At 39.8% G+C, this 26477-nt stretch overlaps 1 protein-coding gene across 4 annotated transcripts in view; it reads left to right on the top strand.

The window, feature by feature from the left end:
- Positions 1–26277, top strand: part of HELQ (helicase, POLQ like) — a 29301-nt gene extending 3024 nt beyond the window's left edge. For 3 of the 4 annotated variants that reach the window (XM_072115893.1, XM_072115911.1, XM_072115901.1), the window contains 16 exons: positions 411–589; positions 1404–1604; positions 4045–4117; positions 4596–4693; positions 6260–6358; positions 7742–7887; positions 8073–8312; positions 8925–9066; positions 9913–10017; positions 14515–14728; positions 14813–14970; positions 15854–15952; positions 17581–17754; positions 23457–23570; positions 25100–25234; positions 25373–26277. In XM_072115893.1, the coding sequence (XP_071971994.1) occupies positions 411–589; positions 1404–1604; positions 4045–4117; positions 4596–4693; positions 6260–6358; positions 7742–7887; positions 8073–8312; positions 8925–9066; positions 9913–10017; positions 14515–14728; positions 14813–14970; positions 15854–15952; positions 17581–17754; positions 23457–23570; positions 25100–25234; positions 25373–25489 (2294 nt within the window). In that variant the 3' untranslated portion in view covers positions 25490–26277. Of the gene's footprint in view, positions 1–410; positions 590–1403; positions 1605–4044; positions 4118–4595; positions 4694–5357; positions 5418–6259; positions 6359–7741; positions 7888–8072; positions 8313–8924; positions 9067–9912; positions 10018–14514; positions 14729–14812; positions 14971–15853; positions 15953–17580; positions 17755–23456; positions 23571–25099; positions 25235–25372 lie in introns of those variants that run through there. The other variant, XM_072115920.1, reaches the window with a different exon arrangement.
- The last annotated feature ends 200 nt before the right edge of the window (positions 26278–26477 follow it).

Below are 26477 nucleotides of genomic sequence, written 5' to 3'. Positions count from 1 at the left end.
TTATGATTATGCAAATTAGTCTGAGGAGCTCCAGGCTCCATTAACTGCCATGGAGCCCAGAGCCCCTGAGTCATATTTGCATGATTTTAAAAGTCTTTAAAAAAAAACAAAAAAAAACAGGGCATAAGAAGCTAAAGGAAGAGCAGATCCTGCCAGAGAGAGAACATACCAGCATGCTAGTGTGCTTGGTTTACAATCCTGATGGTAGACGTCCTCGTTGTATGTAAACATGACTTCTACCATAATTTGAGTGATTTGAAGGGCTTTACACATTTTTGTCCCCTGGGTGGTAGGAGATTTGTGTGCATGCTAAATTCTGTCAATAATGAATGTGCCCCACTCATCACCCCTTGTACTGTAGTTATTGGCTTGGTAACTGTGGTATAAAATTTTTCATTTTTATTTTGCAGACTGGCAGCACACATGCCTAACTTTGGAGTCCCTACGACAGAGGAAAAACCTGATTTACTCCCTACCAACAAGTGGTGGTAAAACACTTGTTGCAGAAATTGTTATTCTTCAGGAACTATTGTGCCGAAAAAGGGATGTGCTAATGATCTTGCCATATGTGGCAATTGTACAGGAAAAAGTGAGATTTATTTATTTTCCCATCTCTTCGAAGGCATTTGACACAGTGCTGCATGAATAGTTGGTACATAAAATAAGACTGCTGGGACTAGGGGAAAATCTGTTTTTGGGTAAGCGATTGCCTCAGTGATAGAAAACAGAGGGTCACAATTAATGGTACATTCCCAGTTTGGGTTGATGTTGCCAATGGGGTGCCGCAGGGGGCCATATTGACCCCCTCCCCTTATTTTTTTAAATATTTTTATTAATGACCTTCTAAAGCATTTACACTGTCACTGGGGGGTTGGGGTCCGAGCCAGATAGCTGCTAATAAAGCAAATAAAATGGGATGTATCAAGAGTGATTGTCACTGTAAGGACATAGCTGGGAAGAAAAATTGATCAGCGACATCTCAGCAATCACTTAAGGCATGTCATTCAGCATGGTGTACTTGATGACAGACGCCTGTTCTACAGAACCTATCCAGTCCAATATATCTCCCAAAACAAACCCCCATCCTTCTCCATAGGAATATATGGTGCTGTATTCTGGAGAAAGAAAGGACGTGTCCTATCTCTCTACGGGGTATGGTGGTGCACGTCGGAGCTGTGCGCTCATTGCCGTCCATGGGGGACGTATATCAGCCGTATATACGTCCCCCATACGGCAGTTTGAATGTAGCCTAACCGTGTTGTTTCTCTAGAACAGTTAACAGCTAAAGAAACCAAAACTATGAAAAGGAAACTTTCCCACAAAGATTTTTTTTTTGTTTTGGTAGATTACATTATTTACTGGCCTGCTTCAAGAAGTTTCTGAAATGTACTTTTATTTCCAAGGTCCGTGGTTTGTCTGCCTTTGGAGTGGAGCTGGAGTTCTTGATAGAAGAATATGCAGGCAGCAAAGGAAGATTCCCACCAATAAAACGGAGAACAAAAAAATCTCTGTACATTGCAACTATTGAAAAAGGTCACAGTCTGGTAAACTCCTTGATCGAAACGGAACGAATCAGTGATCTGGGCCTTGTTGTGGTTGATGAGGTAAGTCATTTCTCCTAAGTATGTGTACAAGTGCATTCTTTTACCACTGCTAGAACTGATAGTGTCCTATATATAGTTTACTTTATCGTACCCTTAATCCTTCAGTGGAAATGTATAGAAAACCTCTCCTTCTTATATTTCTTGTTGACACTTAAAAGGCCACTAAGTTAAAGGACACCTGTCATCAGGTCTCTGTCACCTCTAACTGTTGGAGCAGCTCACATGGATCCATCCCAGCCTTTATCTAGTCATTAATCATTATAAAATCATCTTTTCTTTATTATGTAAATGAGGCAGGTCACATGGTCAGAGGCAGTGATGTCACCCCTGTTACGCCTCCCCTCTCCTCCCCCTGCTCATGTCTGTGTGTAATGTATAGTAAAGCATTGTTAGTGTGTGTGTGCTGTATCTGCTGACATGCTGCATCCTCCTAAGACACAGACATCAGATACACAAGTACCTGACATCTTCTGCTATAACATGGCTGCATCCTGGAGCTGTTGTATCTCTCCTATACACATACACACAGGCTGCAGGGGGCGCCAGCACCAGGAAGCACTTGGAGAAGCCATTACACCATTGTACCTCACATCATTATAAAAGCTGCAGGGGGTGCCAGCACCAGGAGTGCCACATCATTATACAGGCTGTCAGTCAAGCACTGGGGGTGTGGCTGTGCCTTCCACTCATGAATAAGCTGGACAGCTTGAATATGCTAATGGAACATTGGACATTTCACGGGTCATTTGCATACAGCTTTAGGACCTCATTGCTTAGGTTTACAGGCATGTAGAGGGACAATGAAGGGATAGAGGCAATGCTTTCTAATGGCAGTTTATGAAAATATATTTAGTTTAGGGGGGTTAATTTGCCTGACGGGTTCTCTTTTAAAAACAAATGGCAATTGGTACTATCATTGACTATAGGTAACTTTCTTTCCCACCCGTTTTGGCTCATCTTATTCCCATCATCCATGACTAGGCCTGCATTATTGATGGAGCCTCTAACACAGACATCAACATAGCCTTGTTCGCTACTATTTCTGTAGCACTATCAATACCGTATTTTCCGGGCCATTAGGCACACCGGAATATAAGGCGCAACAGTCCGATGCGCCTTATATATGTAATAATTCCATATATAAGGCGCAGGGTCGGGGGCGTGGCGGAGGTCCGGGGGCGGAGCGGAGACCCGACGCGACGCCGAGAAGAGACGCGACGCGGAACGCGGGGAAGGTGAGGGGGAGGTGGAGGAGGGCAGCGGACCATACTTACATAGGTCCCCGCTACCGGAGACAGCAGATCTCCAGCGGGAACTGCAGACCACGCGGCAGAAGTTGTTCGTGCCGCGTGGTCTGCAGTTCCCACTGGAGATCTGCTGTCTCCGGTAGCGGGGACCTATGTAAGTATGGTCCGCTGCCCTCGTATAGGGCGCACCGGACTATAAGGCGCACTTTGGATTTCCAAGGAAATCCAAGGCTTTTAAGTGCGCCTTATAGTCCGGAAAATACGGTAATAATTATATCCATTTTATTATAGTATTCTCCCAGACTTGGCCATATTTCATAAACTGAACATTGGCTCAAGAGGAGGGCTCCCTGCATCATAGTGAAAATGGCCTGTACTATGATCCTGTTTCCATTACAGGCGATAGAATGTAGTAATGTAATTCACTGCAGCATCAAGTCTATGAAATAGCCCACCACATGGTCCTTGCCATAAATACGAACATGTGAAGACTTTATGCCTTAGATTTATAGTAATGGTTGTTACAGATGTGACAAGATCTGATAATAGCTTTGTCCACTAAGTCCTACAGTATACAGCCCAACCTTGCGTGTCCCCTCTCAATAGAGACAGTTCTTTTCACCTTCACAACCCCTTCCCGCTAGAATCATTATTATATAGCCTGTCAATCAACTTTATATAGCCTGTCACTCTGTTCAATAAAACCCAATCCCACCAGTTGTTCTCCATGGACTGCCCATTTTCCCTAAATAAAATTGAACCAGTGCCACAAATGATGCAGTTCTCAATGTGAAAAAGTTGCAGTTCATGTTAATGAGGTCCCAAGTTGGGATCCAGTTGAATTTGTAGCTGGCTTATGCATGGGCTGTGGAATCCAACACCATGGGCGCGAGCAGATAGAAGCAGATGAAATTATGTCCTAGCCACTGAAACAATGGCTAGCACATGTTATTTTTGTATGCATGAGTCAAATAAGGAGGGAAGATGAGAAGAGCCAAAATTAGTTAGGATGCACTTTGTGCCGATAAGATATATTACAAAGTTTCTTGTATTTGCTTGTATTGTTCATGTTTACAAAGTTGGTTGAAAAGTTATTGACCTTTCGAGATACTCCTCATACTTTTAGTCTAAATACTTCTAGGCGATGTTGATATCTTTATGCCGAATTTATTGTATTCCTTCCTCTCTGTTAGTTGCATATGCTTAGTGAAGGAAGCCGGGGTGCAGTCTTGGAAATGGCTCTGTCTAAGGTTCTTTATACAAGTGGTAAGTCTTTTTTTTTTTTTTCCCCCGATTATTTGAGAAACTAGAACCTTTGACGCTAGACCAGCTTTCTGGGAGCTGAGAGATTTGCACACAAAGAGTTTATTGTTGTGCATTATGATGTTATTTTATGGACATTTTACCCAGTGAGGATTTGTTTCTATGCTATTATTTATTGGGGACTTTATAAGGTACATGTAACTTTTATTCAACTGTTTGAGGCGAGACAACAAAAAATGTTTTTGTTTTTTTTTTATCATTTATCCTCCCACATTACAATAAGTAATGATCACTCAAAGCTGACTAGTGTAAAAAGCGCTCCTGCTACAGCCTGATGGCCAGATTATTTCCGTAATTTTCATTCACACAGATTGTGGCAGTTTAATCCTTCCAGTGCTATGATCAATACTGAAGCACTAAAGAAGGTAAAAGTGACTGCATTTCCCCTCCTACCCTGATATGTATTTCTGCTCATTTACAGAGACCACACAAATCATCGGAATGAGTGCAACCTTAAACAATGTGAATGAGCTACAACAATTCCTGAAAGCAGATTATTATACAGATAACTTTAGACCTGTAAGTGTTTACTTCTTTTTTTTTTTTTTTTTTCATATTGTTGATTTGGTAGGGAGTGTTATAGTTGGGTTCATATAGGTTTGTCTTGTATGATGATTCTGTTGGTTTGTAATATTATATTGGTAAATGTATTTACAAGCTAATTTATCAGCATGTATATTAGATTAATTTCTTGTATCTGTCCTCATTCTTAGCAGGCGTTTTATATTGTAATTTCTTCACCAATACACACAACCTAGTTTCATAGAAAGGAGTGTGAAAGTGAAGAAAATTCAGAATGTATGCAGATAATGTTCATAGTCCACTTTGAAGGAAATCAAAAATCAATGATGACCTTTTAATCAGTTTAATTAGAGGTCAAGGTGATAATGGTTAAAGGGGTATTCCAGGAATCGGCATAATTCATATACAAGTGGGCACACAAAATATAAGCTAATGTGTAATAAGTTGTTATTTAAAATTTTGCTCCCCTTAGCAGAAAATTCTGGTGACATACATTGTAATAAAGAATTGAAATGCTACTGGCCCTTTAATCAGTCCGTTAATTTCCTCCGCGCGGTCCGTTGCTGGACAGAAGATGGCTGCTGGTCACATGTCCACATCACATGTCCTGTACCTGCCTGGGCAGGTCATGTGATCACCATTACGTTTGGCTGTAGTCAGTTGGTTGCAGTGCATTCAGTATGGCCAGTCTTGTGGTGATGGCAGACACATCATTACTATGGTAACAGAGCAAGAAAACCTGTTAGATCATCACTGTTAGCAGAGCATAAGAGGGAGGAGGAGTTACTGAGAACTAAAGGATCACGGAACTTGTAGTTTCCAGTGGCGGCCATCTGGGTGATAACTCCACCTACTTTAGAGAAGCCATAAATTTTGTAAATCATAAAATCAAATTATTTAAGCTCCGTTTTGTGACTAATGACATTGAGTAATGTTGTATTCATTTATTAATATCATCAAGGGTTTTTGTGTCAAACGTTCATATTCCCGGAATACCCCTTTAAAGGGAATCTAACAGTCTTGTTATTACAATACTTTATACAGACATACATTTTATTTGAAAACCCAGTTCTGCTGTAGCCCCCACAAAAATATTATATTAAAGGGAACCTGTCACCAGAGTGCTATTCTGATCATGGGACAGGTTGCTTTAGACAAAGTACTGTATATGCCAAATATATTTAAAAAAAAAAAAAAAAAATCTATGTGTTATATGGTGTTTGAACTAAAGTATGTGAAACTTTACCTGGCTCACTGCCAGATGCTTCAGGCGGAGTCCAGAGAGGAAAATTTCAAATGTCAAATTCCATCTTCTCTAAAATATATGCACTGCTCTGTTAGTGTTTTTTTTTTTTTTTTTTTTTTTTTCCTGCCCCCCCACCCCCAGATGATGTGGGAGGGGGTGGGGCAGCAACCAGCAGAGTAGTGAATATATTAGCGCAGATGGAAGCTGTCATTTGAATTTTTCTCTCTGAGACTCATCAGAGGGATCTGGCAGGGAGCCAGGTAAAGTTTCACATATTTTATATTGTTTAATATACCACATTGTTTAATTATATACAGGTTGAGTTAAAGGAGTATGTTAAATTAAGAGACAGCATATATGAAGTTGACAATAAAGAAGAAAACAACTTCACGTTATCACGGGTGCTAAACTACAAGGTAAGTCAAATTTGTACATGTAGTTACGGGGCTCGGCCACATGGCATTTGCAGGTTTTTTTTTCTAAAACTCATTTACATCCACTATTGAGAATAAATGATGTGACTGTTGATCTACATCTCTTCCATACAACTTAATTATTTTACCCCAGTCTATTGCTGTCCATTGCCATGAGGCTGATGTAAAATATTAGAAAAAAAGTAATCTGTTTCAGAATGTGGTTTTCATGGATGAAAAAGAAAACTGGAGATACATTCCAATTTAAAGGAAATCTACCACCAGGATGAAGTATTGTAAACCAAGCACACTGACATACTGGTGTGTGTGCCCCCTGTGACGGGATCTGCTCTCTTTTTACGAAAAAAAAGCTGTTAATGGAGCCTGAAACCCCTCATTTGCATAATTTAATAGCCATTTTTCTTAAAAACAATGGCATAAGATGCTTAAAGAGAACCTGTCAGGCAAATTAACCCCTAAACTAAATATATTTTCATAAACGGCCTGTATAATGGTGTAAAGGCTCCTCAATGTGTTTCCAGGTGCTGGCGGACACGCCCCCTGCAGCCTGTGTGTATGAGATACCCCTATACACATGACTGACAGCCTGTATAATAATGTGAGGTATAATGGTGTAATGGCTCCTCCATGTGCTTCCTGGTGCTGCCGGCCACGCCCCCTGCAGCCTGTGTGTGTATACAACAGTTCCAGGCAGCCATGTTATAGCAGAACACGTCTGGTACATGTGTAGCTGATGTCTGTGTCTTACACATGTGAATGGGAGGGAGAGCATGTCAGCAGATAAAGCAGACACTAGCAATGCTTTTCTATACATTACACACAGACATGAGGAGAGGGGAGGGGGGACATCACTGCCTCTGACCATGTGAACAGCCTCATTTACATAATAAAAAGAGGATTTTGCAATGATTAACGTATAAATTGACTAGATAAAGGCTGGGACCAGGCTCTACCTGTGAGCTTCTCCAACAGGTAGAGGTGAGAGAAATAGTGACAGAGACCTGATGACAGGTGTCCTTTTAGAAGAGCAGATCCTGCCAGACTGGGCACACACCAGTATGTCAGTGTGCTTGGTTTACAATACTTCATCTTGGTGGTAGCGATCAAAGTGCTGCTCCACATACACCCTTTGGATCATCTTGGTGGTGGATGTCCTTTAACCATTTTCCATAATGTATGGCGGTTTAACTTGCTATTTTGTTAGGTTGCACACAAAGATTTTCTGAGAATCCCACTGTCAATCCTTCTCTGCACACTAATTATTTGTACTTGGACATTTGGAATAATTTCTAAACATGTACAATCTATAATTTGCATATGTAGGCATATGTTTTACTATACATTTCTATCTTGTTTATATTGAAGTATTCCAGTAACATGCTTAGAATGGATCCTGATCACATCATTGCTTTGGTGACTGAGGTGATTCCGAATCACTCCTGTTTAGTCTTCTGCCCCACCAAAAAGAATTGTGAAAATGTTGCAGAAATGATTTGCAAATACCTCAACAAGTAAGATTTTTTTTTTCTTGTTATTATTGTATAAAGTAGGTTGTTGATGGCGTTGTTTACTATTACCAATAGTTTTTATTGTTTTGTATTTTGGTGCACACTTACTATAATGCTATAGCTAATTCATTCATTAGTTTTTTTGCTTTTTTTGAATAATTTCTTCAAATTCTGCTTATGCATTGAAGGGCATACTTGGGTCACAGAGAAGCAGAAAAGAAGCAGCTGATTGAAGACTTGAGGAATACTGGAAATGGAACCATATGTTCAGTTTTGAAGCGAACTGTTCCTTTTGGGATTGCTTATCACCACAGTGGACTGACCAGCGATGAGAGGAAATTGGTGGAAGAGGCCTATTCTTCTGGAGTCTTGTGTCTTCTTACTTGCACTTCTACCTTGGCAGCAGGGGTTAATTTACCTGCCAGAAGGTCAGTGTTCGCTTACACTGGCTGTGGCTGATTACCCTTCATATTACCTTTTCCTTCTTAATTATTGGTTTTGGACTGAGAGAGGGAAGAATAGTTCTGACCCCAAGCCCACCCCCCCCCAACCCGAAACTTTGCAATCCCATAAAAACTTTTAAAATCTATATATAATATCTACTGAAACAGTCAGGGGTCCTATTTTTTTTTATTGGTTGGGTTCCCAGCAGTCATTGCCCTTACTGATCACATTGTTATCCCCTATCCAGTTCATAGGTGTACATCCCCTTTAAATCTGTCCTGTTTTTTTCAATTAAATAAAAGTCACTCAGGTTGGAGGGGGAGTGTTACTGTAGACAACCCTTTCTTGAGTTTGATAACCGGTACAACCATGGTTCTGGTTTCATTTTATAGATGAGATCCTCCTATTGGATGGAGATGGACTGCATCTCCTGTTGCGTAGTACACAGGACCACTGATTCTCATCTTTTACTATAATACTACAATGCTTCTAGCTGATATAGAGCCCAAGGTAGACTTGTCTGAAGAGACTCTTTTCCTTCTATTCACCTGGCTCAACATTGTCATGTGTGTACCATCTTCTATTGTCCATTTCAGGGTTATTTTGAGGGCACCATACGTAGCTAAGGATTTTCTCAAGAGAGCCCAGTATAAACAGATGGTTGGCAGGGCTGGTCGAGCTGGCATTGACAGTGCTGGGGAAAGTATTCTCATCATACAAGAAAAGGACAAAGAAATGGTAAAATATATTTCACTACTGTGTATGTCAAGCCTATTTTGTTTTTAGCCCAATTTTTATTTCATATAAACTGGTGGTTGTAGAGGTAATAATAATAAAAAAAAACCTTCTGTGCAATGACTATACTAGTACGGGCTTGGGTAAGTGGTAACTAAGCTAAGCAAATGAGACTACCACAAATACCTATAAGATAAATGTAATAATTCCAGCACAGGCTCCCACAAGGTCTAACAGGAAATCTTTATTTGTGCATCAGCAAAGGTACATCCCATAAAAGTACATGGATGCAATGATCAATTTCCATCCATGTACTTTTATGGGATGTACCTTTTCTGATGCACAAATAAAGATTTCGTTTTAGACCTTGTGGGAGCCTGCACTGGAATTACTACATTTATCCTATGCTTTGCCCCAGCCTCGGGCGTTCTGGGATGCAGCTCTGAGGTCAATGAACAGGTGGAGTAAGTAGAGCTGACTCCGTTCATTGTTCTACAAATACCTATAACGTTAAGCTACTAAGTTGAGAGTGAGAACTAATACTCAGCAAGGAATTGAATGTCAACTTCTCAGTTTACTTTACACAAGACTTGGATATTGAGTACCCTATCAGTTAACACAACAGTGTAGACAGTCCAAGAGTACAATTTTTTTTGGGATGATGGTGTTCTGTATGTTGAAATGAAATGAATTGTGAGCCACAAGAATATTTGGAGAAGGAGCCCGGAGTTCCTGTTCTCTCACTACAAGATCTGATGCTATAGCCTGAAAGGACTCCCTAGCTGTCCATTTTTTTTTTTTTTTAAATCACTGGCTTGTGTGTCATATTATTCTTTCCTTTATTTCTAGGTCCGTGAACTGGTCAGTAAACCACCAGAGAACTGTTACAGCAATCTAATGCACGACTGTGGAAAGGGATTCCAAAGTTTGCTACTTTCATTAATTGGCCTAAAGGTAAAATAATCATACACAAAAAGCAATCTATAGTACTATAGTGATCATTTGATATGATCATTTCAGATCCAAAGAATGGATCTGTGGGTGCATACTTCAAGGTTGACCTATTTCTTCAATTTCACACTTACAGAGATGTGGTACGGGAAGCATCAATCCAATTATTATTATTATTCACCCAGGGTAAAAATACAAGTGATGTTTAAAGAGAACCCGTCATGCAAAATAACCCCCCTAAACTAAATATATTTTCATAAACTGCCATTAGAGAGCATTGCCTCTATCCCTTCATTGTCCCTCTACATGCCTGTAAACCTAAGCAATGAGGTCCTAAAGCTGTATGCAAATGACCTGTGAAATGTCCAATGAGTCATTAGCATATTCAAGCTGTCCACTCTATTCATGAGTGGGAGGCACAGCCACACCCCCAGTGCTTTACTGACAGCCTGTATAATGATGTGAGGCTGTATAATGATGTGCTTGCTGGTGGCCACGCCCCCTGCAGCCTTTGTGTGCATGTGTGTGTGTGTACAGGGGAGATACAGCAGCTCCAGGCAGCAGCCATGTTACAGCAGAACATGTCAGATTCATGTGTAGCTGATGTCTGTGTCCCTCACCTGTATATTAGGAGGATGCAGCATGTCAGCAGATGCAGCACACACTCTAGCCATACTTTACTATACATTACACACAGACATGAGCAGGGGGAGGAGAGGGGAGGGATAACAGGGGTGACATCACTGCCTCTGACCATGTGACCAGCCTCATTTATATGATAAAGAATAGATGATTTTACAATGAATAATGTATGAAATAACTAGATAAAGGCTGGGATGGGATCCTTGTGAGCTGCTCCAACAGGTAGAGGTGACAGGACAAGTGACACAGACCTGATGACAGGTGTCCTTTAAGCTCCTCTTTGGTGCCATTTTCATGCTTGAAATAAAACATTTCTTCAAATTTTGTTTTATTTACCAAATACCGTATATACTCCTGAAAAATGTGCTGAAAAACATCCCCTCGGCTTATACACGAGTCAATGGACTTTAAAAAAATAATAAACTTATATACTCACCCGCCGATGGCCCCGATGCGCAAGGCTCCTCTGATGTCATCGCGGCTCCTCTTCTGGATTCTACGCCCATCTTCTGTAACATTGTGCTGGGCGCCGCAATGTTTTTCTGCCGGGCGGCGCCTAGCATGACGACAGCAGCGGAGCGTCATACTATGCGCCTGCCGCCTTGGAGAGGACTATGGCGGCGCCCTGCACGATCTTGCAGAACACAGAGGACCCGCGCGGACATAGGGGGAGCAGTGCTGCGCATCGGAGCCACCGGAGGGTGAGTATATAATTTTTTTTTTTTGTTTTGTTTTTTTAACTCTGGGCTGGCTGTATACTACTGGGGGCAGGCTGGGCTGGCTATATACTAAGGGGGGGGTCTGTGACCAATGCATTTCCCACTCTCGGCTTATACTCGAGTCAATAGGTTTTCCCAGTTTTGGTGGGATAATTAGGGGTCTCGGCTTATACTTGGGTCGGCTTATACCCGAGTATATACAGTAATATGCCCCATGCATCTACTGCATAGGTTGCACAGATGAGCAGGAGCACAGATAATTAACCAGATCTAAGCAATTATTGGTGAGACTTGAGTGAGAATCTATTCATAACACTAGATAGTGGGTGGGAAAACAAGAGATAAATTTATCGCATTGGAAGAATCCCGGAACCCTTTCCTTGCTGGCCTGCCTTCACCCAAATCCTCATTATGTAGTATAGTTTTTCCAGGATGAGCAGTAGCCATTGGTCAGAACCACATCTAATGGATGGCATGCTTGACTGTTTTTGCTGTTACATTTTGGAGATTTGTGTCCGCCCAGCTATTACCTTTGGTATCACATCTCCCCATTTGTGTCAAAGGGAAACTGGGGCTCCAGATACGTGCAGACAGCTTACCTGACCTGTTCCCAAAAGGCCATAACTCTTGGGCCTTGCCACAAATAGTGATACAAATATGCTTCCTGTCCATTACACTTAAAACTTTAAAGTTCCTACACATACCCAATCAGTGTCCCCTTAAGTAGTCAAGTCTGCCCGCTAAATCTTGTGGAAAGACAAATATCCGTATGTATCCACCATAGCTTTCAATATTATTGAGCAAGTTAAAAATGTTTGCTTATATTTTTACCATGGTTTACTAAATGTTTGAATTGCTGCTTCCCATGCCATTGCTCTGTAAAAATGGTCATCTTATGCTTACTAATAGGCCTTAAAATCCCTTTAGTACAAATATCCAAGTAATAATACTGCGGAATTAAAAAAAACATCTTCCTTCTTTAGTGGATAGTGAATATGTAGTGTTGCAGGAAAATGGCTGTAATGGTCCCTTTACACCATGAGATTCTCTGCCATAGAATATATATGCAGGTAAATCAACTGTTATTTCCTTTTATTTTTACTCTCTGATTACAGGCAGTCCCCTGGTTACGTAAAAGATGGGTTGCATAGGTTTGTTCTTAAAGGGAACCTGTCACCAGGAGACCCATTTTCAGCACTCCCCCAGTCACCACAGAGCATAGTACATACACTGCCAAAGTGTTTTTGTATAAAAAATTGGTTTTACAGAAAAAAAGATATGTTATATTGTACCTTTCATTAGCATCTGCTGTGTGACTAGGCAGTTGCCAAAAAGGAGGGACTGGAAAGGAGCAGTCCCCCCCCCCCACCCTTGGGAAACATGTGACCATTTCAAATATATGAATAACTCCCCACACTCAGGATTGGCTGTAGAGGAGCAGGGGGCGTCGCTAAGCCAAGTGATGGGTGTTTTCATATATTTGAAAAGGTCACATGGAGTAGCTGTTCCCCAAGGGTGAGGGGGAAACTGCTCCTTTCCAGACCCTCCCATTTGGCAACTGCCTAGTCACACAGCACATGCTAATGAAAGGTACAATATAACATAGGTTTTACAGAAAAAAAAGATATTTTTAATACAAAAACACTTTGGCAGTGTATGTACTATGCTCTGTGGGGACTGGGGGAGTGCTAAAAATTGGTCTCCTGGTGACAGGTTCCCTTTAAGTTGAATTTGTATGTAAGTCGAAACTGTATATTTTATCATTGTAGTTCTAGACAAAAATTATTTTTTGCCCCAGTGACAATTGGAGTTCCAAATTTATTGCTGTAATGGGACCAAGGATTATTAATAAAGCTTTATTACATACATCTTACAGCTGATCATTGTAGTCTGGGACTATAGTAAAGCATCCAGAGAGCTTCACCAGAGGTCACAGTTGGCAGAGAGGTCTGTATGTAACTAGGGGTCGTCTGTAAGTCTGGTGTCCTTAAGTAGGGAACCGCCTGTATTTGGGCAGAATAAGAAGTGAATAAGATATGTTCCTAACTTCTAGATTGTGTGTATCACCTACAAAAATGTACATCAAAATTTATCATAAAAATGCATCACTAATGGATTTGCATATATTTTTAGGAATATGAAACAAATATTTAATTTTAATATACATAATTTTTGTAGTGGCAGTCTTTTTTTTTTTTTTTTTTTTTTTTTTTTTTTTTTGTGGTTATATGTATGTCTATGACAGGTCTACATATAATTGACCTTCATAGAATTCAGTTAAATATTTTCTTTGCTGAATAATTCTTATGTAACCCAAATGGTGTATTTAGTTCCCCCTATATTTTTTTTTTTTTTTTTTTTCTTTCTAGTTGCTCATATTGGTTTGACTTTAGATTGATTGTGTGTGTACGTTGGGAGATATTCTGAAGGTTTATTAGCGGACAATACATGGGTCAGTGCCCAAAATTGCAATTGGTCATCTTTCAATGTCCAATGTCGCCCCTTTTAATTCTGCCAAAGAAAAGTATCCTGGGTTGGTTTTACCTATTAATTAGTTTTAGTTTTCCACAATGCTGCTCTAGATCCATCATATGATTAAAACTGTTAAGGCCAAATAAACCTCAATGGGCACATGCATTATAAGTCTGGCTTTGAGACTTTTCTTGGCTTTCCTTCTAGTCAAATGTATCTTAACGTTTTTTTTCTTTATTGACATATTGTGTATTTGCGACTTTTTACGAAAAGTCTCCAAAAGATGCAAACCGTTCCCCAGCTAATTTCTACGCCTAGTCAGGGGCAGCCATAGATTTGCCCAAAAAAGTCGCAACTTTCACAGGAAACTAGACAATGGTGAACTTTGAAAGGAGAAAGTTTTAGGCGCAAAGAAAGTTGCAAATGAGCACAAGAACCATGAAAAGTCTCAAAAATTAAAGAAAAAGGCAAGCCAAAAATTTGATACATGTACCCCAATGCCTTATAATAGATCCATGCAGCATTGCATACGATTACATTCAGAACATAGAATGGAGCCTCCTCCATAAGTAGAGACAGGTTTCCTGTTTGGGAAAATGGCAGACCAAGCTACAAGAAGTGTGTTACTCTACAATGACTGTACTGTAATTCATTTTTATTTTTAAAGATTGCAAAAACAGCAGAAGAGATCTATCAATTTGCATGTTATACATTATTCAGCGTCCAACAAAAACATCTGAGTAAAGAAAAATCCTTATGGGATATAACAAAAGAATCTATGGAGTATCTCACAAGCAAAGGTCTCGTATACACCAAGCATTGCCCTGAAACTCAGCAGCTGATATTTGAGGTGTCACGGCTGGGGCAGGCAACTTACAAAGGTGAGTTGTGGCTAAAGCATAAACATTACAACAGTATACATGGCTTATTTATCATATTATACTCATGTGTATCTTATTCTATAGGGTCAATTGATTTATCCTACTGTGACATGCTATATAATGATCTAAGAAAGGGGCTTGAGGGACTAGTACTACAGAGCTATCTTCATCTTCTTTACCATGTGACTCCCTATGATATGGTGACTCAGTGCAGCCCAGACTGGATGATTTACTTCAGGCAGGTAAAAAAAATGACGCAAGTGCGTTTTATTGTCTTGTCCTCCACTTTTTTCCAGCTTACAAATACCATTTAATTTTCTGTGCAATGTATCACTAAGAAGTACTATTTGTATGGCAGATAATCTACTACAGTCTGTAAGCAGAAAAAGTTGGGTACCAATTACACAACCGCCTGTAAACCAAGGACATCTACCACCAGGGTCATAGATTGTCACCCAAGAACACTGAGATACTGGTGTGTGCCCCCTCTTGCCACTCTCCTTTAAGCTTTCTATCCCCTTGTTTTAAAGAAAAAAAGGCTTTAAACAATATGCAAATGAGCCTGAGGGGCTTCTAGGCTCCATTAACATATATGGAGCCTAGGACCCCTCAGGCTCATTTGCATAATTACTTTTGGCTTTATTTTTCACTTCCATGAGCAAGGAAAGGTTATGGCATAATGCCCACACTAAACTGGCTTGCAATTTACTAAAATTTAACAGGTAACCCAGTAGTCTGGGTAAAAGGCTAATACCAAAAAGGTGTATCCAATATGCTAGAGTGAACACAAATATCACAATCTCCTTTGATCAAGCACAAATTTAATTATATTGATATACAAAACCCATACCCAGAGACCAGTAGGCAGCGTGTCACCCCAAATGTATGTTTCAGCCCTCCGCCCTTCAATCATGGGGGGGGGGACAAAAAAAAGTTGGCTTTGGAAAGCAGGATATAAAAAAATTGAAAATGGCCTGATTTTGACCCTATAATCATGGAAATCTGAAAGATATAAATGCTTGAGAAAAAAAAGTGATATAATTTGGTTTAAATGAATCACTACAGAAATGTATATATTCCTTATAAAAATGACTTACTACTGTACTTTCAAAATATATTTTTTAGTTCAATCTACTTGACCCAGTTGATCAGAAAGTGGCTGGAAATGTTGGAGTGCCAGAAAGTTTTCTTGCAAGAAAAGTATCTGGTCAAAGTGTGAAGAAGGTAATGTACAGAGAAGGAAACTGAGAAGGATAAAGAGTAAAGCAAAGTTGTTGTGTGACTTTGGGACCCTTAAAGGGGGTGTCCGAGAGTTATGAAAAAACAAAAGGTGGCCGGGAGGGGCTGCCTAAAAAAAAAAAAGATGTGCTTGCCCTCCGGGTGTCCCATGCTGCTGTCGCTCTGGTCCACGTGCCATGCAAACAAACATGGCCACCAGAGCAGTGCTGGATTTAGCTTCCGGCTGGCCACGCCCACCCATCCCTATTCACAGCACTGTGTACGCGGGTCGGATGGTTGTCGGGTCCAGCCAGAAGCTGAATCCAGCACTGCTTCGGCGGCCATGTTTGTTTACATGGTGCGCGGACCAGAGCGACCGCAGAACTGGACATGAGGAGGGCGTCGGAAGGTAAGTACATATTATTTTTTTTATTTTTTAAGCGGCCCCCTCCCGGCCACCTTTTTGTTTTTTAATAACTCCCGGACAACCCCTTAAACCAAAAATCTGGTGGTGGTTAATTATTAATGAGAATCTGTCAGCAGTAATTGACTTAATAAATCACTACCACTATGTTGTCAAGCTTTTTAATCTCTTCCAGATCACGTTTCTATCATGGCCCAGTGTTGTCATCCAAAAAATCAGTGTTGTAGTTATATGTAAATTGGAGGTGAACAATGAGGTGGAGAGTTTTGCATACCTCAATGAAAAAGTTAATCACGGCTTAGGGGGGGGGGGGCACGCTAAAGGAAGGAAAGTTTGACGTCAGTGGACTCTCCACCTACATGACTTTATCCAACTAGTTTATATCTCCATTCAAAGTAGATTTTCTGGAAGATGCCACTGTCAGGTCATGAAAGACGCATGATCTAAAAGGTGTTTAGATGCTGGACAACATATTGTTAGTAGTTTATTTGGTCATTTTCTGCTGACATGTTCCCTTTAAATCTTTTGCGATGCAGGACGTAATAGTACAGCACGGACCAAGGTAAGTTCCTCACCCATGCAGTACTATGATGTTCTGGAATCGCTTGTTCCAGCCAGCCTTTGGGGGGAAAAAAAATAAAAGTTTTAAAACTATAGTTATTTAATAAATAAAGAGGGCATTTCACCACCTCACTTGTATGGAGATGAGCAGTAGGGACAGCTACACAGATTCTGGAGCAACCTTTGTGTTTGGTCAGAGGAGGGGCTGGAGGCGTGTGTTATGCTAATCTTCTCTAATACACAGGGTGTTAATAGGAGATGAGTGGCCACCCTAACTCTCTTGCCTCCCACATTGCTGTACAGTTTCTGAAAGAAATGGCATGTTATATAAACCAGGGCCTGCCGCAGGATAGAGAATTTTGCGTAGCAATCATTTTAATCAGGTTCACCCGGGCAGGAAGGGAGAGATAGTTTTGACAATGCCCAGTGCTCTGTCAAATCAAGGTCAATAGAGAGAGACCATTTTAGGAGTTAATTTTTATTTATGTCTTTATTTAAGTGTATTTGTGTGTGTGTGTGTGTGTGTGTGTGTGTGTGTATATGCCTTTTAAGTAGAAGTTACCGTAAATGTTTTTTCCAGGAATGAGTATTGAAATTGTAGAATTTTCTATTATCATCTGGACATTTTCTCATAAAAAATCTATTTTAGAGTGCAGAAGAAAGAGTGGTGAACCGCCTCTATTTATCCTTCATTCTACATGCCCTCGTGAAGGAGCTTGATATATGGACTGTGTCTTCAAAATTCAACATGCCAAGAGGGTTTATTCAGAATCTTCTTGGCTCTTCTGCATCGTTCTGTTCGTGTGTATTGCATTTCTGTGAGGTAACTTCACAAGATAACCACTTCTAAATGCTTCCAAATGAGGTGGAAATAATTTAACGTGTACATTACAGGAGTTTTCTAGCTTTTATTGATGACCCCTTCACTTGAATGAAGGCTGAGTTGCAATAATGAGGCGAGACCATTCGCTATGGTAAGAAGTCTTATAGGTGATAAAGTATCCTAATTCCTCAAACGGGCGGTTTGTTCTTAAGTTGAATTTGTATGCAAGTCGAAACTGTACTTTCTAATTGTAGATCTAGACAAAAAAATTGGTTTTTGCCCCAGTGACAATTGGAGCTGATCTTTGCAGCCTGGGATTAACCCCTTCCCGACTAGTACTAGTACGGCGCGCGCCGGGTCCCGGTGTATGGAGAGGGCTCGCGGGCCGAGCCCTCTCCATAGCCGGTAAGTCTTTGCTGCATATTGCAGCAAAGGCTTACCGGTAACACCCGCGATCCGGTGTTTTCACCTCGATCGCCGCCGGCATTGCTGCCGGCGGCTTCAAAGAGATGGCGCCGCCATCTTGTCGTGGATCGCTGCTCCCCGATGACATCACGGGGAGCGGCAATCCGTCGCCATGGTAACCTCGGGTGTTCCGAATACCCGAGGCTACTTTGTTTTAACCCATGCATTACAATGTGCTAATTGCACATTGTAATGCATGGGGAGTAAAATCCACATATACTGCCATACTGAAGTATGGCAGTATATGATAGGATCGATCAGACTACCTAGGGTTAGAGTACCCTAGGGAGTCTGAAAAATAGTAAAAGTAAAAATAAAAAAAAGTTAAAAAAAAAAAAATTATAATAAAACCTAAAAATTCAAATCACCCCCCTTTCCCTAGAACTGATATAAAAATAAATAAACAGTAAAAATCATAAACACATTAGGTATTGCCGCGTCCGAAATGCCCGATCTATCAAAATATGATATTGTTTTTTCACTACGTTTAACCCCGTAACGGAAAATAGCGTCAAGTCGAAAATGGCATTTTTTTGCCATTTTGAAAAATATACAAAAATTAATAAAAAGTGATCAAAAGGTCGCACAGTCCCAAAAATTATAGTAATGAAAACGCCATCAAAATTCGCAAAAAATGACACCATCCACAGCTCCGTACACCAAAGTATGAAAAAGTTATTGGCCCCAGAAGATGGCAAAATAAAAAAAAAATATTTTGTACAGGAGGTTTTAATTTCTTTAAATGTATGAAAACATTATAAAACCTATACAAATTTGGTATCCACGTGATCGTACAAACCCAAAGAATAAAGTAGACATGTCATTTGGGACGCAGAGTGAAAGCTGTAAATCCAAGCCCACAAGAAAACGTCACAAATGTGGTTTTTCACCTTTTTCACTGCATTTGGAATTTTTTTCCCGCTTCCCAGTACACTCCATAGAATATTAGATACCGTCACTATGAAGTGCAATTTGTTACGCAGAAAATAAGCCATAACACAGCTCTTTATGTGGAAAAATAAAAAAGTTATAGATTTTTGAAGTTGGTGAGTGAAAAATGGAAGTGAAAAAACTAAAAAAGGCCAAGTCGTTAAGGGGTTAAAGATAGGCTTCCAGAGAGCTTCACCACAGTGGGCAGAGGCGTCCCTCTTTAACTAGGAGTCGTCTGTAAGTTGGGTGTCCTTAAGTAGGGGACCGTCTATTTTTTTATTTTATTTTTTCTATATTTTAGTTGCTTGATATAATGAAAAGTAGCTTGTAGAGGACGATCTAATGAAGTATGTGTGAATCCAGAAAAAGAGGAAACTTTTTTTTTTTTTTTTTTATGCATAATAAATACATTTTAAATTTGGTGACCTGTTCTGAAGTTTAATCAGCTGAATAAAAATAAAGAATGGCTGTATAATATTGCAACAGAACAGTTTCCTAATCTATCATGTATAATCGAGTAACAGCTGATCCAATTATTAGCAGAGGCACCTAATTTTACCACCAACCTATTCACTCGAGTATAAGCCTAGGCTGGGGAATGCATTGGTTACAGCATCCCCAGTATACAGCCAGCAAGCACATGCCCCTGAGTATATAGCCACAACCCCTTGCCCAGCCTAAAAAAAACAAAAACTCTGTACAGGCGGTCCCCTACTTAAGAACACTCGACTTGCATACGACCCATAGCTACAAACGGACCTCTGGATATTAGTAATTTATTGTACTTTAGTCCTAGGCTACAATAAACAGCTATAACAGTTATCAAATGTGTCTGTAATGAAGCTTTAGTGTTAATATTGATTCTTATGACAATTGGATTTTAAAAATGTTGGGTTGTCACAGAGACCAAAAAGGTTCTGGCTGGGATTACAATGATAAAATATGCAGTTCCGACTTACATACAAACTCAGCTTAAGAACAAACCTACAGACCCTATCTTGTATGTAACCCGGGGACTGCCTGTACTCATCTTTCCGACTCTGCAGCCCCCCAACCCCCCAAGGTTCCTCTTCTGTCATTCGTCCTATTATTACACACACCATGCGTCAGCAGCTTGCTGACAACCATGTGTGCCGATGGGGGTGCACACACTATGATATTAGCATGCGGCTGATTCATGGTTTTTGTGACGGAAACGCGCACAAAGCCGGAGCTGAAGACAGAAGAGGGAGCGTCGGAAAGGTGAGTACATAGTGTGTGGGGTTTTTTTTTCCCCCATAGACTTGAGTATAATTCGAGTTTTTCAAATAATTTTTTGTGATGAAAAACTCCACTTATACTTATATACGGTAATTAATAAAAGTTTCCAAGTAGTCCAAAGGACACAGCCATTAGATTGTTAGTTTAGCAATGATGACATGTGTTCATATGCCCTTCCTGCAGTGTTGCTGCAGAGCCCCAGAAAGCGAAACATGGCTACCACCACCCAGCTCTGACACGTGTGGCTTTATAAATGTGTTACTTATACACAGGCAGTCCCCTACTTAAGGACACCCGACTTACAGATGACCCCTAGTTAAAGACGGACCGCTCTGCCTACTGTGACCTTTGGTAAAGCTTTATTGATAATCCTAGGTCCCATTACAGCAAACAATTTTTTGAACTCCAATTTTCATTGGGGCAAAATAAAAATTGTCTGGAACTACAATTATAAAATATACAGTATATAAAATATCGGTTGCTATGACGGCGTCGGGTCTTTTGAAGACCCAAGGCTTCCTGGTTTTAACATATTCATTACCATGTGTGATTCACACTTTGTCATGAATGAGGAAATTCCCCATATACTGCCATACTGTAGTATGGCAGCATATGGTAGGATCAATCAGACAACCTAGGCTTAAAGTACCCCGGGTAGGGGGGGGTTGAAAAATGGTAAATAAAAAAATATATATTAAAAATTCAAATCATACCCTTTCCCTAGAAGTCATGTAAAATGCCTGCTCTATTAAAATATAATAACTGTTTTTGACTGAGTTTAACCCCAAAATGGAAAATGGTGGCCAAAGTCGAAAAGGACACTTTTTTTTTGTTGCTATTTTTAAAAATATAAAAAATTCTGTAAAAAGTGATCAAAAGGTCGCACAGGCCTAAACATAGAAGCAATGAAAACGCCATCAAAAACCAAAGAATTACACCACCCACACCTCCGTACACCAAAGTATGAAAACATTATAAAACCTATGCAAATTTGGTATCCCTGTAATCGTACCGACCCAAAGAATAAAGTAGACATGTCATTGGGGGTGCACAATGAAAGCTGTAAAATCCAAGCCCACAAAACGTTGCAAAGCTTCTTTTTTTTTTTTTTTTTTTTTTACCAATTTCGCTGCATTTGCAATTTTTTTTCTCGCTTCCCAGTACATGGCGTGAAATACTACATACCATCACTATGAAGTGCAATTTGTTACGTAGAAAACAAGCCCTCACACAGATCTCTACATGGAAAAATAAAGTTATAGATTTTTGAAGGTAAAGAATGAAAAATGCAAACACAAAAAAGGGCCAGGTTATTGAGGGGTTAAAAAACTTGTGTTCATGGGAATACCCCTTTAACAACATTGTGTTTTTAGGTGCCATGGTACAAAAGTTATAGCTGCTTGAAGTTGTCCCATCCTACAGCTTGAAAGCAGAATGTAGAAAAAGCTGCAGGGTGGCAGAGTTTGTAGAAATACATGCACACTTTGCATCTATAGCTGAAACTGGGAAAGGGTGACGGATTGATGCTGTACATGTTTTTGTTATAGTTTTTCTATAAACAAAAAACATTATTAAAACTATCTTAAGAATCTAAAGTCTCACATGTCATAAAAAAAGTTAAAGTAAAATGTGTATGAATTGTAAAGCTTTTCCAAATACCGTATATGTTTTTTTTAAAGAGCAGAGCAGAACTGCAAAATATGTCCTGGACATTCCAGTACCAATGACCATTGGTCTCGAAATGGTTAAAAAAAAGGGAAAAAAATAGCATCAGAATTCCCAATTACTCCTCAAAAACATGAAAAGGTTATTCTTTAAAGTGAACCAAGGAAAGGTTCCATTAGCCTATGCTGTGGCAATTATTAAAAATGCCTTTGTCAGCATTCTGAATCCTTTCCGTAGGTTTATATTTGTTTAATTCTCATTACCTGGCTCCCTGCAAGCAACATGTAGTGAGTCCACACCCTGTGTATTCCTGTGTCGGCCTCTTCTCCTCCACACTTGTGCAGCTCCCTCATCCCTCCTCACTGCTTGTCATGTGCTTTGAGCAGTCGGGGAGGGAGGAAGAATGCATGAGGAGACACAGGCTAAAGCTGCCTCTTTCCGCAGACTCACACTTGCTGCTGACAGGGAGCCAGGTGATGGGCATTGAACTTATAAAAACTACTGAAATAATTCAAAACGCACAAAAAAGCCATTTTTAAAAATCTGCATAGCAAAGGTTATTGGAACCTGTCACCAGCTAAAATTATATTTCTGGTGACTGGTTCAATTGAGTTAAATCTATTCAATGGCACAATTTTGGGGTGTAAGGAACTTAAAGGGAAACTGTCAGCAGAAATTGACCTAATAAACCACTACCATTATTTTGTCAAGCAGTAGAACACCTTCTAGATCATGTTTCTTTCATGACCTAGCGTGGAGGCATCATCCAGAAAATCAACTTTGAAGTGAGATGTAAATTGGTTGTATAAAGTCAAGGAGGCGGAGATTCTAACACTAAAGCTGTGCTCTCTTCCTCTGGATGCCCCCTTCACTGTAATTGATGGTCCTGCATTCAGAGATCTCACTAACCAGATCTCCTGAAGTCGTATGCATGATGTCAATCAGAGGAGTAGGCATTCAGAGCTCCTTAACTTAACTTAAACTCTCCCCCACCTTTACTTTATACAACCAAGTTACATCTCACTTCATTTTCTAGCTGATTGTCACACTGGACAATGAAAGATTCAAAAACTAGAAGGTATAACTCAGTTTGATAGTATACTGGTAGTGGTTTATTAGGCCACTTGTTGATGACAGGTTCCCTTTAATCTCTAAACTGTGAGCCCTCATGCAGCTATGGTACAGGAAAGGTTTAAAATGTATGGCTTCTGGTTGTTGAGAGTGGAAAAATAAAATGGCAAAACGTACTTGGACATTTAGGTCTGAAACAGACTGGTTGCTAAGGGTTAATTACCATATACTTTTGGAGAAGTCAAGTTGGTTTCCAAAGGGATGTTCCTCCTTTTATTTTAATTTACAAAAACTCTTGTGTTTTATTACAGGAGCTGGATGAATTCTGGGCCTATAAAGCCCTTCTTCTGGATGTCACCAAGAAACTTAGTTATTGTGTGAAATCAGAGCTTATCCCCTTGATGGAAGTGGCTGGTGTTTTGGAGGTTAGAAAAGTTTTTTTTTTTTTTGGTTGAACTTTGAGAATCTGTTTAGCATCTTGCACCATTTGTAATAAACATTTAATAAACAGACTTGTAGCTATTGGGGCAGTTTTATCAGAAGTGATTTTGGGGTTTTGCGGAGAAGGATATGATCGCTGTTGGAAAGTTCCCCATATCTGTTCTGGATTTCTCGGCTTGGTCCGTCCTGTTAACCGCCATTGAGTCCCAAACAAGTCAATGGACCACAGGACAGAACTCTTTTCTGTCCTCCATTTACTTCTATGGGACATCAGGATCAATATCCTGGAGGTCCCCATGCTGTGAAGCATTTAGGGGGGAACCTTGTTTATGCACTGTTTTACCTGTTATGGGGGGTCCAACAAAGACTCCCCACTCTAATTTATTAAAGGGATAAAAGTAATAAATGACATTTAAAGGTATCCTATGAAATGCTAAACAGACAGATTTATTAAAGTGTCTGATGCTGGATGATAAATCTGGCTTGGTGTGACACTGTCTAGTTGTACTTTACACCTTCTATTAGTTGGCTTAGTTTGTGACACTCTTAAATTAAATTTACCAACAAAATAAAGCATGATAAACCAGCGAAATTTACTCCTAGATTGAGGAACCTTGACTGTAGTAATCTTCTCATATTTGTTATGGCTTTGCTTCCTTCTAAAATCAACTTTTTAAAGATATGCTAATGAACTTGAAGGCTCTGGCAGGTGTTTCCAGAGCCACTCATGCTGTAGATTCACAGGCTGTTGCAATGAGAAGAACATTTCTCACACTCTTCTCATTATAACAGTGAAGCTACAGCACAGAGGGGCTCCATCATCAGCATAATTTTAGAAAGGTGGTGGCCATGGATAGCAAATATAAGAAGATTACCACAGTCACTGTGCCTGGATCTATGAGTAAGTGTCCCTACTTTATGATGCTTGATTTTGATGGAAGATTTCCTTTAATGCAACATGCTTTTAAGGATGTGCCCCTTTTGTCATACCAGCTACAGTGTCTAAAATCTGACATGCGTCCATTCACACATCTGTAGATGGTGACCGTGAGCTTGTGAAAAAATGGCAGACTGCTCAGGACCACCATATATTGCACAATTACTGTTCATAATGCAGGAGAGCGAACTGTGTCTCACCGCACTGTGTTTGAGCTGTGTCTGGATTTGCGGCCACTGAGCTCCCTATGAGGCCTAAAACCCTTGATACACAAGGTGCAAGGTGTGTTAGCTGCAGATTATGACTAGAAATCTGTTGTAATTCGTACTTAGCACTTGGATCCAAAGGAAAGCTAAAACATTGTCCAAACTGTCCATGGATCAACCTCTTTTCATTTTCTACAGATAGGTTTTTTTAAAATTTATTCTTAATTTTTTTTCACAATTCTGCTTTCTTAGTCTATTCTGCCATGATAGACTAATATGTATGTGTGTGTGTGTGTATATATTTTAGTACCATTTGCAATAAATCTTGATGATAATTAATATCTGGGTTATTTTTTTTTTTCCTCTATAGGCCCGAGCCAAACAACTTTATAATGCAGGTTACACTACTCTTGCTCATTTGGCTAATGCTGACCCACAAATGATGGTGAAAACTATAGAACATTTGTCTAAACGTCAGGCAAACCAAATCATCTGCTCAGCGAAGGTGAGGAATATACAATTAGAAGTCTTTTTACTGTCGCTCTGTGACTTTTCTGGTATTTAAGTTGTAACTAATGTTATCTGTCAAGCTTGAGTGCAGTAGTTTCCTTAATACATCAACTTTTATGCTCTTCCTTTCTAGATGTTATTAACTGAAAAGGCTGAAGCTCTACAAGAAGAGGTGGAAGAACTGCTTCGCCTTCCATCTGATATACCAGCTGTAATCATGACAACGGAAAACTCTAAAATGAATGATTAAAAACCTAAAAGGGTTTTTCTAGGGTTCTTCTTTTTTTTTCTTCTTCCAAAAGCAGCATTGCACTTTTCCACAGGCTTTGCCTAGTGTTGCTTAGCTGAATAGGACTGAGATGCACCAGTACCCTTGGAAACAACCCATGGACTCATGTGGCAGGGATTCTAGAAGAAATTTTTTTTTTTTTTTTACTGGATTATCCCTTAATGAAATCTGCCAGGTCTTCTCTGCCCTCTATGAATGCAGCATAGAGTAGAGGGAAGATGTTGAGCTTCAAGATATAGATTTTTATTAGTCAATAGTTTAATGGAAATTCTTCCACATGGATGTATCCTGCTTGTGAGTCTATAACGTGTGCTCTTGGTGCTGTGCTGGTAAATTGAGTAGGACTTGGCAGCACTTTAACAGTGTTGGATATGAAAAAAAAAAATCTGGTAATAGATGGGGAAATGCTGAGCACAGGGACAAATAGTTATTTTCTTCCCAAATACAGGGTAGCAGAGACCTGGCAGATCATCCAAATTTTAGGATGTAAATGAACTGTAAACAAAAATAAATATAAATAATGTACACTATTTTTTAAACAACTGATACTGTATATTTCTATTTTTCATGCACTTTGTGTGGTATTATTAAGTCATAAGAAATCAGTATAGTGCTCACTATATATTATAATTACCTGTAAACATCTGTATGTATATTGGAAATGGTGAAAATGTGTGGTATGCATAGCCTCTTATGGCACATTGCCAAACTTCTCTTCTCCTGTAAATAAATTCACTGAGCCAATTACAGTTTACAATTTGTTACATTTCTTAACAACCTGCACCATCCTTGTGTCATATTATTTTCCTTGAGGTTTAGTGAGAAGATGAGGCTAAGTTAATTCAGTTCTTTGCTGCTGGTTCCTTTAGCAAAAGCCCATTTTTTTTTTATCGGAGACTTCCCAAAGTGTTGTACCATATACTCAAGTATAAGAAGAGGTACCTAAATT

The sequence above is a fragment of the Engystomops pustulosus genome, chromosome 1 (assembly GCF_040894005.1).
Source record: "Engystomops pustulosus chromosome 1, aEngPut4.maternal, whole genome shotgun sequence".
In the NCBI taxonomy this organism is placed as follows: domain Eukaryota; kingdom Metazoa; phylum Chordata; class Amphibia; order Anura; family Leptodactylidae; genus Engystomops; species Engystomops pustulosus.
The sequence above is the reverse complement of the archived record's forward strand: the minus strand, read 5'-3'. Positions and strand labels throughout refer to the sequence as shown.